We start from the raw sequence: 14,215 nt of genomic DNA, 5'->3' as shown, positions 1-14,215 counted from the left end.
CAGAGATGAGAAGAGACAGGTTCTGCTAGGGATTCTTATATACAGTTATACAGCCTTTCAGGCTCCATTTTGGTTTAATTCCACTTTCAGGACAACAAAAAACAAAGAGAAGTGAATTAGTCCTTCCGTGCCTGCACATCTCCAAGCTGCTTGGGACTCTTGCCAGCATAGACTAACGTGTGATAAGTCAGTATATGTACAATCAAAAGAACGTTGAGATTGCCTAAGCATAAGGAACTCACGTCGCTCATAAAGAATGTACGATGTGTACATTACAATTGGTAGTCCAACAATAGTTGTTGTCCATCTAGAAACAGAGAGGATTAGATTCTCATTGTTGCTATGTATCATTTGCCATCGAAAGACCGAAGCAAAAAAAGGATACAGAGAGGGATGGCACATACCTCCGTGCAGCAGCCTTGTACTCCTTCGTCTTCCGGATATCATCCACCCCTTTAGGGAGCCGCGAAGGAGCGGGTTGTTGGACTGGGCGTGGAGGCCGGGTTTTGGGATCCACAGATCGGTATCTGTTCTGGTCTTTGATAGATGCCATTATTCTTTGACTTTTGTTAGATAGACTCGAGCCTAGAGGAAATTGTTGGGGCATCCTTACATGTTTTGGTTGATGGATTGGACGATGTGAATTCTTGTGAGAGAAGATTCCGGGAGGTGTTGGCGCCTGAGGCATTACTATAACTCTACATTAGGAAGAGTAACTTGTAAAATAGACTCTTCTTTAACCACTGATAACGCGGTGGATGGATAATGTAAGTTACATGGTATTTGAGTGAAAAAACCTGTCTTGCAAGCACCAAAAACAATATACAAAATATTTTATTCTATGTTGTCCTGCAAAGTATACGTCTCTACCCAATCCCGTTAAGCTCGGATTATCTACGAACAACGGTATAGTTCCATTGAGCTTGCTCAATTATCATGTTCCACCCATTACATATAGGTACTCAATGCTGTTGGTTGACATATAGAAGTGTAAGCTTCTTGGTTTAAGAAGAACAAGCCTGGATTATCTGCGTGAGGTATCAGAGTTTTGTGGGCTTCCCAAAATTACAGAATGAAGCAATACTAATGGAAAACAACAAAGACAACTGAAGAAACTCACAATTCACCATGGTAAACTCCATGGTATGCTCCCACGGTGCTAATAATACATGCTTGAAACGCCCGCTGGTAATCATACAAGAAGAAAGAAAGGAAAGAAACAAACAAAAGTACTGAATATTGAGAATTTTTGCCCGGCTTTAGACGGGCGGGAAACATAATTTTACGCTCACCAGGGCCTCACATGGCCCGGCGGCGGCGGCGCTTGCTGGTTTGTGCGGAGGACGGAGCACGGGAGAGAGCGGGAGAGGAAGGGGACTGCACGGCGGGGTTGGAACCAGATGCTTTAACCCCAGAGGCCTCAGTCTTGGGCGCTGGCTTCAAGGTCAGCCGCAGCCGCTGCACCTTAGGTTTATCGCGTTCGGTGGCAGCGGGGGCGACGGCGGCAGCCGGGCCCGAAGACTGGACCTTTGTCGCAGTGGTCGGGGGAGAAGTAGGAGAGGTGGGAGAAGTGGAAGAGGGAACAATGGGAGCAGGGGCAGTCTGGCGACGGCGACGCTGTGACTTGCGTCCGCCAGTCTCGGAAGTAGCGGTGGGGACGGGTGAGGCGGGCTTATCGGTGGCATCTGCGGCCGCGGTCTGACGGCGCTTTCGGGCGCGTGGCTTCTTGGTCGCAGGGGCTGCCACAGGGGTTCGAGCAAGAGCCCTGGCCTTTTCCTCCTCCACATTTTCAGTGACGAACGGGGCTGTCGCATCAAATGGGAGATTCCGGTCTCCCATGAGTGGAGCGAAGCTGTGGGCGGCATCGGCCTCGGCTTGCTGGCTGGTTCTGGCGCGCACTGGGGGGAAAGGAAGACCCTCGTAGCCGTAAGTATGAGGTGGATAATAGGGGTGGCTTTTCTCAGGGATCAGAGCAACTTCTTCACCACTGGAGTTGACATAGCCAGTTTGAACCCAGCCATCGCTGTCGACCTTGCTGTCAGACCGCTTTTTATAGCCCAGAATGCTTGAGCCGCTGGTGACTGCGTCGTGGGAGACTGCATCGTGGGAGACTGCATCGTGGGAGACTTCACCGTTGGTAACTCCAGCGGGAGGAGTAGGAGGGGTGGTAGAAGGAGCAATTGCACGCGGTGGGATTTCTTGGCCTATCATTTCGACGTCGAGATCGACATCACTTGGCGAGGTCGCCTTGATGGTGGGCACGTCGACGCCATATTTTTCTTCCTCTTGGCGTCGGAAGTACTCACTTCGCTGCTGCTCCAAGAACGCAGGGAAATTGTAAGGAAGAGTAAAGTCAGGGCTTAGAGACTGAATAGTCAAGTCATATAGTATCTTGCCAGCGACTTTCACGTCAATATCACAACCGATCAAGACAGCATTCTTCCGCATATTCAAGTTGGACATTCTCTTTGACTTTCTGGTTTTTCTCATTGGTTGCTTCGAAACATTGTTTTTCACAACCTTGGTAGGCACGGAGACAGCAGAGGGAGCAGAGGCAGAAGTTTCCACGGTCGGGGTGGTAGACACTGTCGTGTTCTTGCGGCGAGGTTTCCTCTTAGTTGATTCAAAAGATTCAAGGGCCCTCATAGTAGGCTTACGAACCCGGGATGAGTTCCGCATGTCGGAGGCACTGTTAGGGCTCGAGGGACCGTCAGCTGTTCCTTCGGATTCAACGCTGCCCATGTAGTGGTCAACCGTCCAGCTAGCGCTACCAGTGCTTTCTGGGAAATCAATGTCCGAGGCTTCTTTCTTGGGTGTTTCAAGTGCAGCTGTTCTTCTCGTTCGTCGACTACCCGGGTTGGTGGGCGGGGGTTCTAGGGTTGGCGTGTAAACGTTTGACAGACGTGACGGACGAGACTGAAAGGTCCTTCGACGTGAGGAAGGTGTTTCAGGAGATTTCCCACGTGGACTAGGACTTGGAACAGACGGATTACTTGGAACAGGTGTGTTCGGAGTGTAAAAACGAAGGTTGATAGAAGTGTCTTGGGGTGAGGTGGATGTAAGGTCCAACGTTTTGGCGGGTTGCACGTTCTCATTCGTACTTTTTGATGGGAGAGGTACTCGAGGGGAGCGCCGTGAAGGTGTCAATGTAGGCGCTTTATTGATGCGCGCCGGCATCGACTTACGTTGGCCCTTCTTGGGAGGCATCGTGACTTAAAGCTAAATGGCCCGGAAGTTGTCAGTTATAATCTATCCATGCAAATACAGCAGGCGGTAAATAGATCAAACGAGCTGTACAATGGAAGACTAGATAATACCTCCAATAACAGGCGACTAGGGTGTGGGAATAAGAATATATGGGGTCATCAGGTGAAGTGCAGGGTCGACGTCAGAAGACCGCGGTGCGCGGAAGGGGAGAAGTTGGGAATTAGGGCCCGACTTATAGGCGCAGTACTCACGGGATCAAAGGTACAACCATCCGTAGTTATTTTCTAAAGGGTTCATAAACAAGCTGGTAAGGACTAGGCGGACGTTGGAATTGTATTTGTGGTAGATGAGGCGAAATAAAGTGATGGAAGATGTTGAGGTCAAGCAGAAAAGAAATTAGGGCTACGATTGATCGGCGCTTATCGGCTTCACTTGTCCGCCTTATTCTGCAACTCCTCCATCCTCCATCATCTCCCCGAGCTCTCTACAGCTGTTTTCTGTTATTTCTGTTTTCTTTTAGTTATTCTTTTCACAATGCATCTGTGGCAGGCCACCGCTCCATTCTGCCTGTTGGCTGCAGCTGCCTTGCCTGGCGCTGCTGCCACAGCTTGGGGCTTTACTGATGCCACCGTGGCCGTTCAAGCAAAAGGTGCTGGTGTCAATGGAGGTTTCAAGGAACAGTATGTATATTGACTCAAATACAAGGTACGTGGAACTAATCAACATGTTCAAAATAGATTCACTGCATCTAAGCCGCTCTCCAAGCCCATCTCCCTTTTCGGTGCCGATACCCTACGCGTCACCTTGACAGCCCAGGAAGACAGCTCTGCAAAGCGGCCAGACCAGGCTTTCCTTTTGCTCAAGGATGCTCAGACTGGATTAGATATCTCTTACCCTTTCAGTGTCAAGGACAATGGCAAGTCAAGAGTCGAATTGGTATGCAACCCCCCCCCCCCCCCCCCGCAAACGACTTTCCGCGGCGCAGCTAACAAATGCTCTCCAGACCCAAAAGGACCTGCCGATTCAATTCCTTTCCCTGTCCGGTCCGGTTGATGCGCATATTGTCATTGGTGGATTCGGAAGCTCCGTTGCCTACGACAGCTCTGTGTTCAAGTTGTCGATTGATCATAACCCCGAAGCGGCCGTGCCGACCGTTGAGACTGAGCGATACGGCAAGAAGCCCGAGATCCACCATATCTTCAAGGATTCTGCGTCTAGCCCACCAATTGTCATAACCCTGACATTTGTCGCCATGGTCGGCGCTGCTATTCCTGCTCTTGCTGGCTTGGTAAGTTGTTCTCATTGCTGTGCAAACGACATTGCTTACAGATTGTCTCTAGTGGCTCTTCCTCGGCGCCAACATCAACCACCTACCCACCGCAATGAAGTCTGCCCCTCTCTCGCATGCCATCTTCCTCGGATCTTTGATCGCATTTGAGGGGATCTTCTTCCTCTACTACACATCATGGAACTTGTTCCAGATCCTCCCCGCGATGGCTGTTGTTGGTGCGATCGCATTCGTCAGTGGTAGCCGTGCGTTGGGTGAAGTGCAGGGCCGGCGACTTGCTGGTCTCCGGTAAACTTCCGGAACATGCATAAATTTATCTGCCGTGATCCTGGTTGTACTCTCATAGCGGTCCCAAACTGCCGTGTGGTCTTAGGTTCCAGTAGTATTATATCTTAACTGTGGTCGTATCCAGTATGTCTTTACAAAATAGCAGGTTTTCCACTGAAATTTCACGAAAGTTTCAATCATCTTCAAACGTGATCATCCTACATATTGTCTGTAACACAGCTTGGGTTGGAGCTCCCCAGATACGCAGCCGAGCCAACATATACATCCTATCAACTTCATTTTACCATTCAGCTTCAGCTTCATATTTTATATATATTGGACGAGTACGTGTTGCTATACATCGCTAGATAATTTATACTCCCAAGGGAGCTGTTTGTTGACTATGTATTTTTGACGTCACAACGTAGGGCAGATTTTGCGGGACTAGATTGCTTACCGCTTTATTTACCGCCTACCCAGGATGATATACATATACACTCCTGCCTCAGAGATCAGGCTTTTATTTCAACTCACACTGTACGTATAGAGTGCTTGTTCAGTATCCTTTAGAATTTCTATCATCTTTAGGTATTCTGACACCTTGCAAAATAATTTTACGTGTGAGTCGCATACACCGGTGCCAAAAAGTCTCGACTGTTCTGCTGGCAAAAGACCCGAACATCCAGATCGAATGCCAAGGCGACTTCGGGACCTCCGCTCAAAGCTCCGCAAAAAACGCCTTCAACACTTCCGAATTCCACAGCTCATCATTCTCAATGGGTTCTGCTGCATCAAAGCCCGTTAAGTCGGCGGCTGGCACAGCCTCACGGCGCCAGTACCCCAAGCAGCCAGCTCCTCCGCCGAGGGGCCCGCGCAAAGCTCCGAAAGAAACCAAAGCAGCGTCTACACCTTCGCCTGCTCCCACACCCAAGCCCAAGCCCCAGGCTAGTCCCTCGGCTCCTCGCGCACCTACACCTCCCTCTCAAGGTCCAACATACCACTCAAAGGAGCAAGCATCCAGCGTGAAGTCTGATGGTACGTACACTCGCCAGCGATTCTTTTAAGTTCCCTTCCATGCAACACATGCAAGACCTGGAAGGAAACATCTACTAATGACTTTCCAGCCATCGACATGGATGGTCGGGACCCCGACTTCGCCGCTTCCCTCCGATCAATAGGCCCCGTCAACCCATCACCTACGTTCTCAAACTCAAGCACCTTTAACCGCCCCGGCTCAATGCAAACTGTCTTTCCGCATGCTTCCAACCCGGCACTGTTGGTTGTCACTGCTAGACAACGCCTCATGGAGGCCGCGGAAAAAGAAGCCGAACACTTCGGTCATGCGGGTCACCCCGGCAGATCGTTCCTGGATGCCCTGACTATCCAACAGGTCTTGACTATGCGGGATAAGCAGGGTATGCGTCATGGTGATATTGAACGGTTCCTCGGATTGAAGAAGGGTGTCTTGGAGCGGTTAGGGAAGGATGAGATTGTGTCGCGTATTACGTGATCTTTATCCTCTGCCCAGGTGAGCTCTGTTGTTTTAGCGGTTTTTTCCCCCAAAATATCATTCGGTGTGTCTGGTGCATTTTCGATTATTGGTTGGCGTCATTCTTCCTGTTTTTGTATAGTACCTTGATTCGGTCATCCCTACTCATGATAATATTAAATGTCTTAGTCAGAGTCGCTACGAATTTCTCCTTCGGGGCTTTCATCTTTTGGCTTAAAGACGGATGACTACGAAATATCTGAGGGAACTCAAGACTGGGAAAAAAAGGGTTCAGGCAATTTAGGGATGGTCCTTGGTGTTACGCCACAACGGTCATAATTGATAGTAAATTAGTTGTCTGCCTGAAACCCGCTAAGACCTGCCAGGTCACCATCCAATTTCCGATATATGAAGATACATCCCATCCCTGGCAATCATGCCACTGGCTATCATGTCGGCCACGGAATCATTTGCTACAGACATGTCGGATGCTTAAGTGGTTCAAGACGCTCGCTTTCACTCGCTGCGAGCGGCATTACACAGTCTTGCCGACGACAAGGAAGTGATAGAGCAGCCAGAAGAGCACATGGGGCTCATGCGGGGGTTCAGTCGTCTATCACATCTGCGTCTTTTGCAGGCAAATCCAGGACCGCACGGATTCTAGGAATACAGCCCGACAAGTTCCATATTGACGGCGTGTCCATCATGCAGCATGGAGCAGACTATATGAACGGGGTGGAGCTACAAATCTAGTTGCCCAAGGAGTTCGGATTGCCTGTCGAACCCCAACACCACATTCCGATCTTTGGCAAATATGGCGGCATATCGCTTGAGTCACGACTGGCCGAGGCTTTTGACCCGTGCCGTAAATTGAGCAGTTTACTGTGTGTGATTATGAATTCAGTTGCAAATAGAATGTGTCTCAATGTTGGGAGTATAGATGAAATTATATTCACAACTGACAGAATAGGCAATTTTTTTGAGTTAGAACCTTAAGTTGTGATTTCCCGGGTTTATCAGATAAAAGTGGGGTCCAAGGATGATAATTCGGTGCCGACTACCAATCACACAACACGGAGACAGGATGACAACCCTTCAGGCGGAGGAGTCAGTAAGATACGATCTAAATCACGCCCTATGCTATGACTGATATTGATGAACTCCTTCCCACATACTTATAATGTCTTCTTTTCTTTTTTCTACGTACTTTAAATAGGATCATTGAACATACTTGCCTCTAGGTCCTTTCTCCTTGGAAAGTCACAGCTACAATGTATCTCCGCGGCGTCCACGCCGAAGGACAACTCCCCGTTCTCCAGCAATTCATCCGCGACAACCCACTGGGCATCCTAACAACGGCGATCAAATCCCCGATCTACACATTTATCCAATCAAGCCACATCCCTTTCGTCCTCGATGTACCTCCCTCAACCGAGAACGATGACACAATCCCGGCCGGCATCCTGCGCGGCCACATGGCGAAGCAAAACCCACAAGCAAAAGCCCTGATGGAAGCCCTCGCCGAGCAAAACGCAGCAGGCAATAACAAACTCGAACTCACGGACGAAGTGTTGGTCCTCTTCAACGGCCCACACCACCACTACGTGACACCCAAATTCTACATAGAAACCAAACCAGTCTCCGGCAAAGTTGTCCCGACGTGGAACTACTCCGCCGTGCAGGCGTACGGCAAGATCAGTGTATACTGCAATTCCAAAGCAGAGGAAACGGGTGCATTTTTGCAGAAACAGATTCAAGATCTGTCGCGGCAGTCTGAGGAGGGCATTATGGGGTATACTGGAGGTGATAAAAAGAGCGCGTGGAATGTCTCCGATGCGCCGGTAAATTATGTAGAGCTTTTGAAGAAGAACATCATTGGCATTGAGATTCGGGTTGAGCGGTTGCAGGGGAAGTTTAAGATGAGTCAGGAAATGGGCGAGGGGGATCGAGAGGGGGTTGTGAAGGGGTTCGAGGAGTTGGGGTCGGATGTTGGGAGGGGCATTGCTGATTGTGTGAAGGAGCGTGCTGCCTTGAAAGATCAGCAGAAGTAAGTGACCTCGGGGGTTTATTAGAGAAGATATCTGATTTTTGCACATACACTTGACGTGATGCGATTGATCATGAGGAATGAGAAGCATGCATAGATGATAGAGAACCTTCACAGAAATATCTTCAATTCAAATGTTGAAGCTTTCAAGATGGGGGTTGTACTTTGTAGACTAGCACGGTTCTGGTATTGTAGTTCAGCCTCGGGATATGTTTCACTTTTAGCTTTTTAATGTGTCTACCTAATCACCCTTACCACCCTTATTGTTGGGGTTTGGGGGCCATGTATTGACACTAAATCAATACGAGGTAGCACTCGGAGTCTGCGAGTCGAATGAGATGATCACACATGTCAAGATCAACATAGCAAGTACTCCATACGAGTCACCATATCAAAGATACAGGTCTGACGTATACGTCTCATATACGTCTCCTATAAGTCTCCTGCAAGGTCTACTGCCAAGCATATTTAGGCAAAGGCCTGTGCACAGAGTTTCTAACCATATCCCTGTATTAGGGGCATTTACGTGTCTATTGTCCATATGAATACATATTGTATATGTAGAGAAAGACGAAGTGCGATTGTTTCATGCCCTCTCCACAGATCTCAGAGACACGGGATCTCCAAGAACCGAGGATCATTTATAATAATAGAAGGGGGCCAACCTTGGAAGCACCCTAGAAGTGGGGGGCGGAAACGGGAAATCGGCGCAAATCTTGACTTTTCCCCAGATTTTATGCAACAAAATGCACAAGTGAACGGTCATATTTCCTCTTTTTGAAGAGTAACTTTAGAACCTGAACCTTCCGAGATTGGAACGCCCTGAGGAAGTCTGAGATGGTCCATGGTTCGATGCAATTGGACTAATTTAAGGGATTCAAAATTCTTTATTTTATTGTATTGTATTGTATTATTAGTTTTATGTTTCACCGACGTAGCGAATCATTTTGGAATAGGGTGATGCAGGGTTCGCCTAGTGGCTGCACAAACTTGGACAAACTTGGACAAACATGATCAAACATGGACATAATTAACCTGGTACAGCCACTATGTCTCTCAATCAGGCCCACTTGGGCAATTTGGGGCATTGTTAGAGGTTGACAGGCTGACATTTTAATATGGAAAAGGTGGATCCAGGACGTAATAAAAAGAAAAATAAAAAAATAAAAAAAGAAGAGAAACTAAGCATTTGGAGAAAATGGGAGCCTCAGGTCAAGTCAAGTCGCGTGCACAATTCCCCATCGCCTAATTGGCCTTTTTTCTGTTATTTCGTGATATCTAAGAATAAATCGTGGACCCTTTCTTCCCTTTCCTCCCGAGGTCTCTTCCTCCCTCTCTCTCTCTCTCTCTCTCTTATTTCCTGTTGCCCGGGCTCTCGTTTACAGTTTCAACATTCCTCGAGTCCCCCAACCTCCACTTTCCTTGCCAACTGCGCGATTCTACTGTACAAATGAAATGATTCCAACATGTCCATCTTCGCACTCTTACCACCTTTGCCGCCCTTCCTTTTCTCGGTACTCGTCGTGAGTGGCCTCGCCTCGAAGGCCTTACACATTGCGCTCCATTTTCAGTCTTTACCGTTCCTCTACTTCGTCCTATATTCACCCACCCTCATTCTACGAGATGTGTTGGTTATCATATTCGTGCGGGTCTTGTTACGCTTCCAAGCGCCAGATAGTCGATGGCAATTGCTCTCAACTGGGTTGGGAGGGGCACTGTCGTATGTTTACTCCAAATACCGAACACCGAAATGGAAGACGAGGGGAAATTCGCGCAACATAATCTAACAATACTGCAGCCTGATCACATGGGGTGCTTCCTCCATCCAGTTCGGATTCTTTATGCAAACCGGTGCCGAGGTCGCCTGGGCAGCTGGTGGTAGCTTCCTGAGCGATCCGGCGGCCATGAAAATTCTCCTTAGCGGTATCTCAACTGTATCCGCTGCGGCCACCATGCTCGGACTAATGTCGTGGTTGCTTCATTCGCATTTGTACAACATCACTGGTCTCGGCTTGCAGGCAATCCGAGACCTGGCAGTTGGGGGATACAAATCGCGTTATACATTGATTTCCGCCCCCAGCAAATCGTGCATGGCCTCGATAGACTTCCGGTCGTTCCGTCGCATTATTCCCGCAGTCGCCATCTGCGTGTCGCTCATTTTCTTGGAACTAACTAGGCCCGCTATACCGTATGACCATTTATCAGGAGCTCTGCCGCTAACACTGCTCGATGCTTTCCAAAAAAAGACGGCGACGGTGGAGGGATGTCGCGAGCCCGCCATGCCATTCCCTTTACTCACGGGTGATAATGGGGTCTCCGGTCATCAGTTCCAACCGGACTCGACATTTGTGGAACAATGGTCACGAGCCACATGGCTCCCCGAAAACCCACCCCGAGGATTCAGCCGCTGGGATCTCAGCCCGAAGGACCGTGCAGAGAAGGACAATCAATATTCTTTTGTGTGTGCCGGTGATGAGGGCGCATTCTACAACCCGAAAAATGACCCGCTAATGGTTACAAATCTGGGCGGTGAAATTTATGAGCCCCTACAAAAGGCTTTCAAGGAGCACTCCGTTGAGGTCAACCATGTAGTGCTATTAACGCTCGAAAGTGGCCGCAAGGAACTTTTCCCCACCCAGCAGGGCACCCCCTTGTTCGATGGTCTTCTCGCGTCTCATAAGACGCAGAACATTGACGAGGCAATCGATCGTCTAGTCAACATGACCCCAGTCGCTCAACAGTTGACCGGCGAATACGCAACCGATAGCAAGGGGAAGAAGCTCGACCTGAGCCACTCTCCGTGGCAGACCCCGCCACGGGAAGGTATGGGTGGGCTTAATGTTCGTGGCGCCGTGACGGGTAGCTCCTTGACTTTCAAGAGTATTCTGGGAAGTCACTGTGGTGTGAACCCTTTGCCAGTGGATCTTTTGGAGGAGTCTACGCTCGAAATTTATCAGCCGTGCTTGCCACAGATTTTCGATCTGTTCAATCAAGACAAGTCGCAATCGGGGAAGCACCTCCAGAACTCTTCTTCCGAGGACAAATCAGCGGCTCTTAAGAACCCCTGGAAGTCTGTATTCATGCAGTCAATTACCGATGACTATGACCGACAGGACGTGCTGAACACCAACATGGGCTTTAAGCACAAGGTCGTTAAGAGTACTATGCAATCCCCCCACGCGAAACACAGAGCTCAGGGCGAAGAAATTAACTACTTCGGATTTGCGGAGACGGAACTCCGACCCTACGTGATGGACCTCTTCGAGGAGGCCGCAAACAACAAAACCCGTATGTTCCTTTCGCATGTCACTAGCACAACCCACCACCCCTGGAATACGCCAGACGACTTCGAGAAAGAACCATACATGAGCGACCAGGGAAGCATCAATCACGATCTGATGAACAACTACCTGAATTCCGCCCGGTTCGTTGACATCTGGCTCGGCGACATCATGAACATGCTCGACCAGACCGGCATTGCCAACGAGACTCTAGTTGTTGTTGTCGGAGACCACGGCCAAGCCTTCGGTGAAGATAATAAGGACATGACCGGCACGTATGAGAATGGCCACATTAGCAACTTCCGCGTACCCTTGGTTTTCCACCACCCGCACATGCCTCGGGTGGACGTCACCGCCAATGCCACCGCCCTTTCTATTGTCCCCACCATCCTAGATCTCCTCGTCCAGTCCAACTCTCTGGACGAGCGCGACTCCGAGATCGCCAATTCCCTCCTCCCTGAGTACCAAGGCCAGTCTCTCATACGTCCTTTCCTCTCTTCTATGGACGAACCACCCCACCGCCGTGACCACCACCACCACCATCCCCCACAAGATGAGCAGCCAGAACACGAGCGAGAAGACACCCAGCTCGAAGCCCGGTCGCACCCAGAGAGCCCAGCCAAGCGCATCGTTTGGAACATGGGACTGATCAACGCCGGTGGCTCAATGCTCTCCGTCATGGCAGCCGATGTTCCATACCGTCTCATCCTTCCCCTGAAGGAAGGGTTCGAGTACACATTCACCCACTTAGACAAAGACCCCGGTGAAGCCCACCTCACCAAGGCGTGGACTCTGGAAACCCTCATCAAAGAGGTTAAGCCTAAATTTGGCCAAGAATCCGCTGATTGGCTCAAGGATGCTGAGCTAGTTGGCAAGTGGTGGGTGAGTGAACAAAAACGTATTTGGGGTTACCGTGAAGCCTAGTCATATACTAGCTCCGCGGAATCATCGAAAAAAATCAAGTCAAAAGTCACACAAACCGGACCTTTGTGATTGTTCTGGTTTACTTCGCATTGCATTTCTTCCATTTTTCTTCTGGCTCTCTCCTCATTTTGCATCTCATGATATCTCCTACATTGTCTTGGAACTGGCGTTACCACGGAGTTATTTTTAATCACGTATTTATGCGTGAATGTTTGAGCTCCCTCATTTACTTGAAAATATTTCCCCCATTTTGGCTGGACAGCCCTTTTCTTTCATATTTCTCATATCCATCTATATGGCATTAGATGGCACTGTGTTTTTGCTTTTTATTTTCTGTCCCTTGATGTTACTCAACCCTGGATTTCGGCAACTATACTTTTATGGAAACTGGAAGCGAACAAACCATTGTACATAGCACCGAAGGACTCTTCGGTATTTTGGGGTGACATCTTGTTCAAGCGCAATATCGTGCATTGGGTGGTTGAGGATTGGGCAGGTATTTTTACCTCATATGTATAATCTAATCCGTTATTCGACTTCAGTCAGTCTCCCTAGAATGCTCTTGTATGGTAGCCTTAGGAATATAAGACCAGATGGGTCATTGCTGGGGGTTCTGGTGTTCAGATTTGCTTTCTTTACTTGATTAGGATATTAGGATCATCACGATCTCCCTTGAACGAATGCAGATCCTTATCATTAACCTAGGCTTAACCTACATGTATGTAGGGTTCGGCAGGACCCGCTCGATCCACCGAGTTTCTTCCGGGTACATACTATGCTTGCATGGCATCGTATGGACGAGACGTGGCGGTACCTACATTGTTTGTAGGTATCTTACTCCAGGGCATGATCCTGGATTGCCGAGAAGGTTAAGCTTTATTTTCAATTCAGTGTTTCCAAGGTTCAACCCTGTTAACCTAACTGCATGCCATACAAACCTAACCTAATCATTAGGCTGTTGTCTCCGTCCTCTGCTAACTCGTGTACAGCCTTGCTATTTCGTTTCCAACTACATACATGTACAGACGATCAGTTGTATTTACGGTCATCTTTGGATGATCAAGAAACAAGTCATGTAGTCATATAGCCATATACTAGCGACGTATCATACATAGTAAGAGATCATTATAGTTATGCCGATTTTGAAAGACGGCTGTATATACATAGTAGCAAGAATTAAGAAGAGGAAGAAGAGGGGAAATAGAAATGCACAGAGTGCAACACAATGCTACACAGATCACTTTATACATAATTAGGTAGAAAATACCTACATAAGTACTTGGGGGTGGTTGCGCAAGACAGATAGGGTCCGGCAGCAATTGAGACATCGGGGAACCACCAAGGCTGGCCCGAAAAGTGCACGGCAGGGGGACGAAGAATTGACCGGATCAGATTCTGACCAACAAAGAGAAAATGAAGGCACAGACCACACAATTACATATCTATTTTTTCTTTTTATTTTTATTTTGTAGTTTCTACCGGGAGTTCATAGCGTGGGGGTTTCGTCAGCAAGACCCCTGGGTCCGGGTACAAATAAGCCATCGGAGACGCGGCCGAACCTTGGAAGTATGCAGAGTGTACACCGGTACGGTAGAGACAAGGCTCAAGGGAATTTCGGTATAGAAATGAAACATCACGAGAGCAAAAGAAAAAAAAAGTGGAAACCTCGGAATTTCCCCATTGAGTAAGGAGCTTGGGAATGGAAAGTTCTG

General features: G+C 48.7%; 6 protein-coding genes across 6 annotated transcripts; 4 read left to right on the top strand and 2 right to left on the bottom strand.

The window, feature by feature from the left end:
* Positions 1-116: 116 nt before the first annotated feature.
* On the bottom strand, positions 117-553 carry N7537_001088 (uncharacterized protein; the record flags this gene model as incomplete). The annotated part of the gene is made up of 3 exons (XM_056892146.1): positions 117-172; positions 243-307; positions 405-553. 3 exons carry the CDS (start codon positions 551-553, stop codon positions 117-119), a joined length of 270 nt encoding a protein of 89 aa, XP_056757141.1.
* A 746-nt stretch (positions 554-1,299) lies between these two features.
* N7537_001087 (putative GPI-anchored cell surface glycoprotein) lies at positions 1,300-3,207 on the bottom strand (the record flags this gene model as incomplete). Its single annotated transcript, XM_056892145.1, has 1 exon — positions 1,300-3,207. The coding sequence occupies one exon, from the start codon at positions 3,205-3,207 to the stop codon at positions 1,300-1,302; it is 1,908 nt and encodes a 635-aa protein (XP_056757140.1).
* Positions 3,208-3,741: 534 nt separating this feature from the next.
* N7537_001086 (putative oligosaccharyltransferase subunit ribophorin II) lies at positions 3,742-4,787 on the top strand (the record flags this gene model as incomplete). The annotated part of the gene is made up of 4 exons (XM_056892144.1): positions 3,742-3,887; positions 3,945-4,143; positions 4,211-4,495; positions 4,548-4,787. The coding sequence occupies 4 exons, from the start codon at positions 3,742-3,744 to the stop codon at positions 4,785-4,787; spliced, it is 870 nt and encodes a 289-aa protein (XP_056757139.1).
* Positions 4,788-5,538: 751 nt separating this feature from the next.
* On the top strand, positions 5,539-6,272 carry N7537_001085 (uncharacterized protein; the record flags this gene model as incomplete). The annotated part of the gene is made up of 2 exons (XM_056892143.1): positions 5,539-5,797; positions 5,887-6,272. The coding sequence occupies 2 exons, from the start codon at positions 5,539-5,541 to the stop codon at positions 6,270-6,272; spliced, it is 645 nt and encodes a 214-aa protein (XP_056757138.1).
* Positions 6,273-7,522: 1,250 nt separating this feature from the next.
* N7537_001084 (FMN-binding negative transcriptional regulator) lies at positions 7,523-8,302 on the top strand (the record flags this gene model as incomplete). Its single annotated transcript, XM_056892142.1, has 1 exon — positions 7,523-8,302. The coding sequence occupies one exon, from the start codon at positions 7,523-7,525 to the stop codon at positions 8,300-8,302; it is 780 nt and encodes a 259-aa protein (XP_056757137.1).
* Positions 8,303-9,764: 1,462 nt separating this feature from the next.
* N7537_001083 (uncharacterized protein) lies at positions 9,765-12,503 on the top strand (the record flags this gene model as incomplete). Its single annotated transcript, XM_056892141.1, has 2 exons — positions 9,765-10,018; positions 10,097-12,503. The coding sequence occupies 2 exons, from the start codon at positions 9,765-9,767 to the stop codon at positions 12,501-12,503; spliced, it is 2,661 nt and encodes an 886-aa protein (XP_056757136.1).
* Positions 12,504-14,215: the final 1,712 nt, after the last annotated feature.

Source organism: Penicillium hordei, assembly GCF_028827395.1.
Source record: "Penicillium hordei strain IBT 12815 chromosome Unknown utg000001l_segment0_segment0, whole genome shotgun sequence".
Taxonomy (NCBI): Eukaryota; Fungi; Ascomycota; class Eurotiomycetes; order Eurotiales; family Aspergillaceae; genus Penicillium; species Penicillium hordei.
Note: the sequence above shows the minus strand (reverse complement) of the source record. Positions and strands in the feature narration are given on the sequence as shown.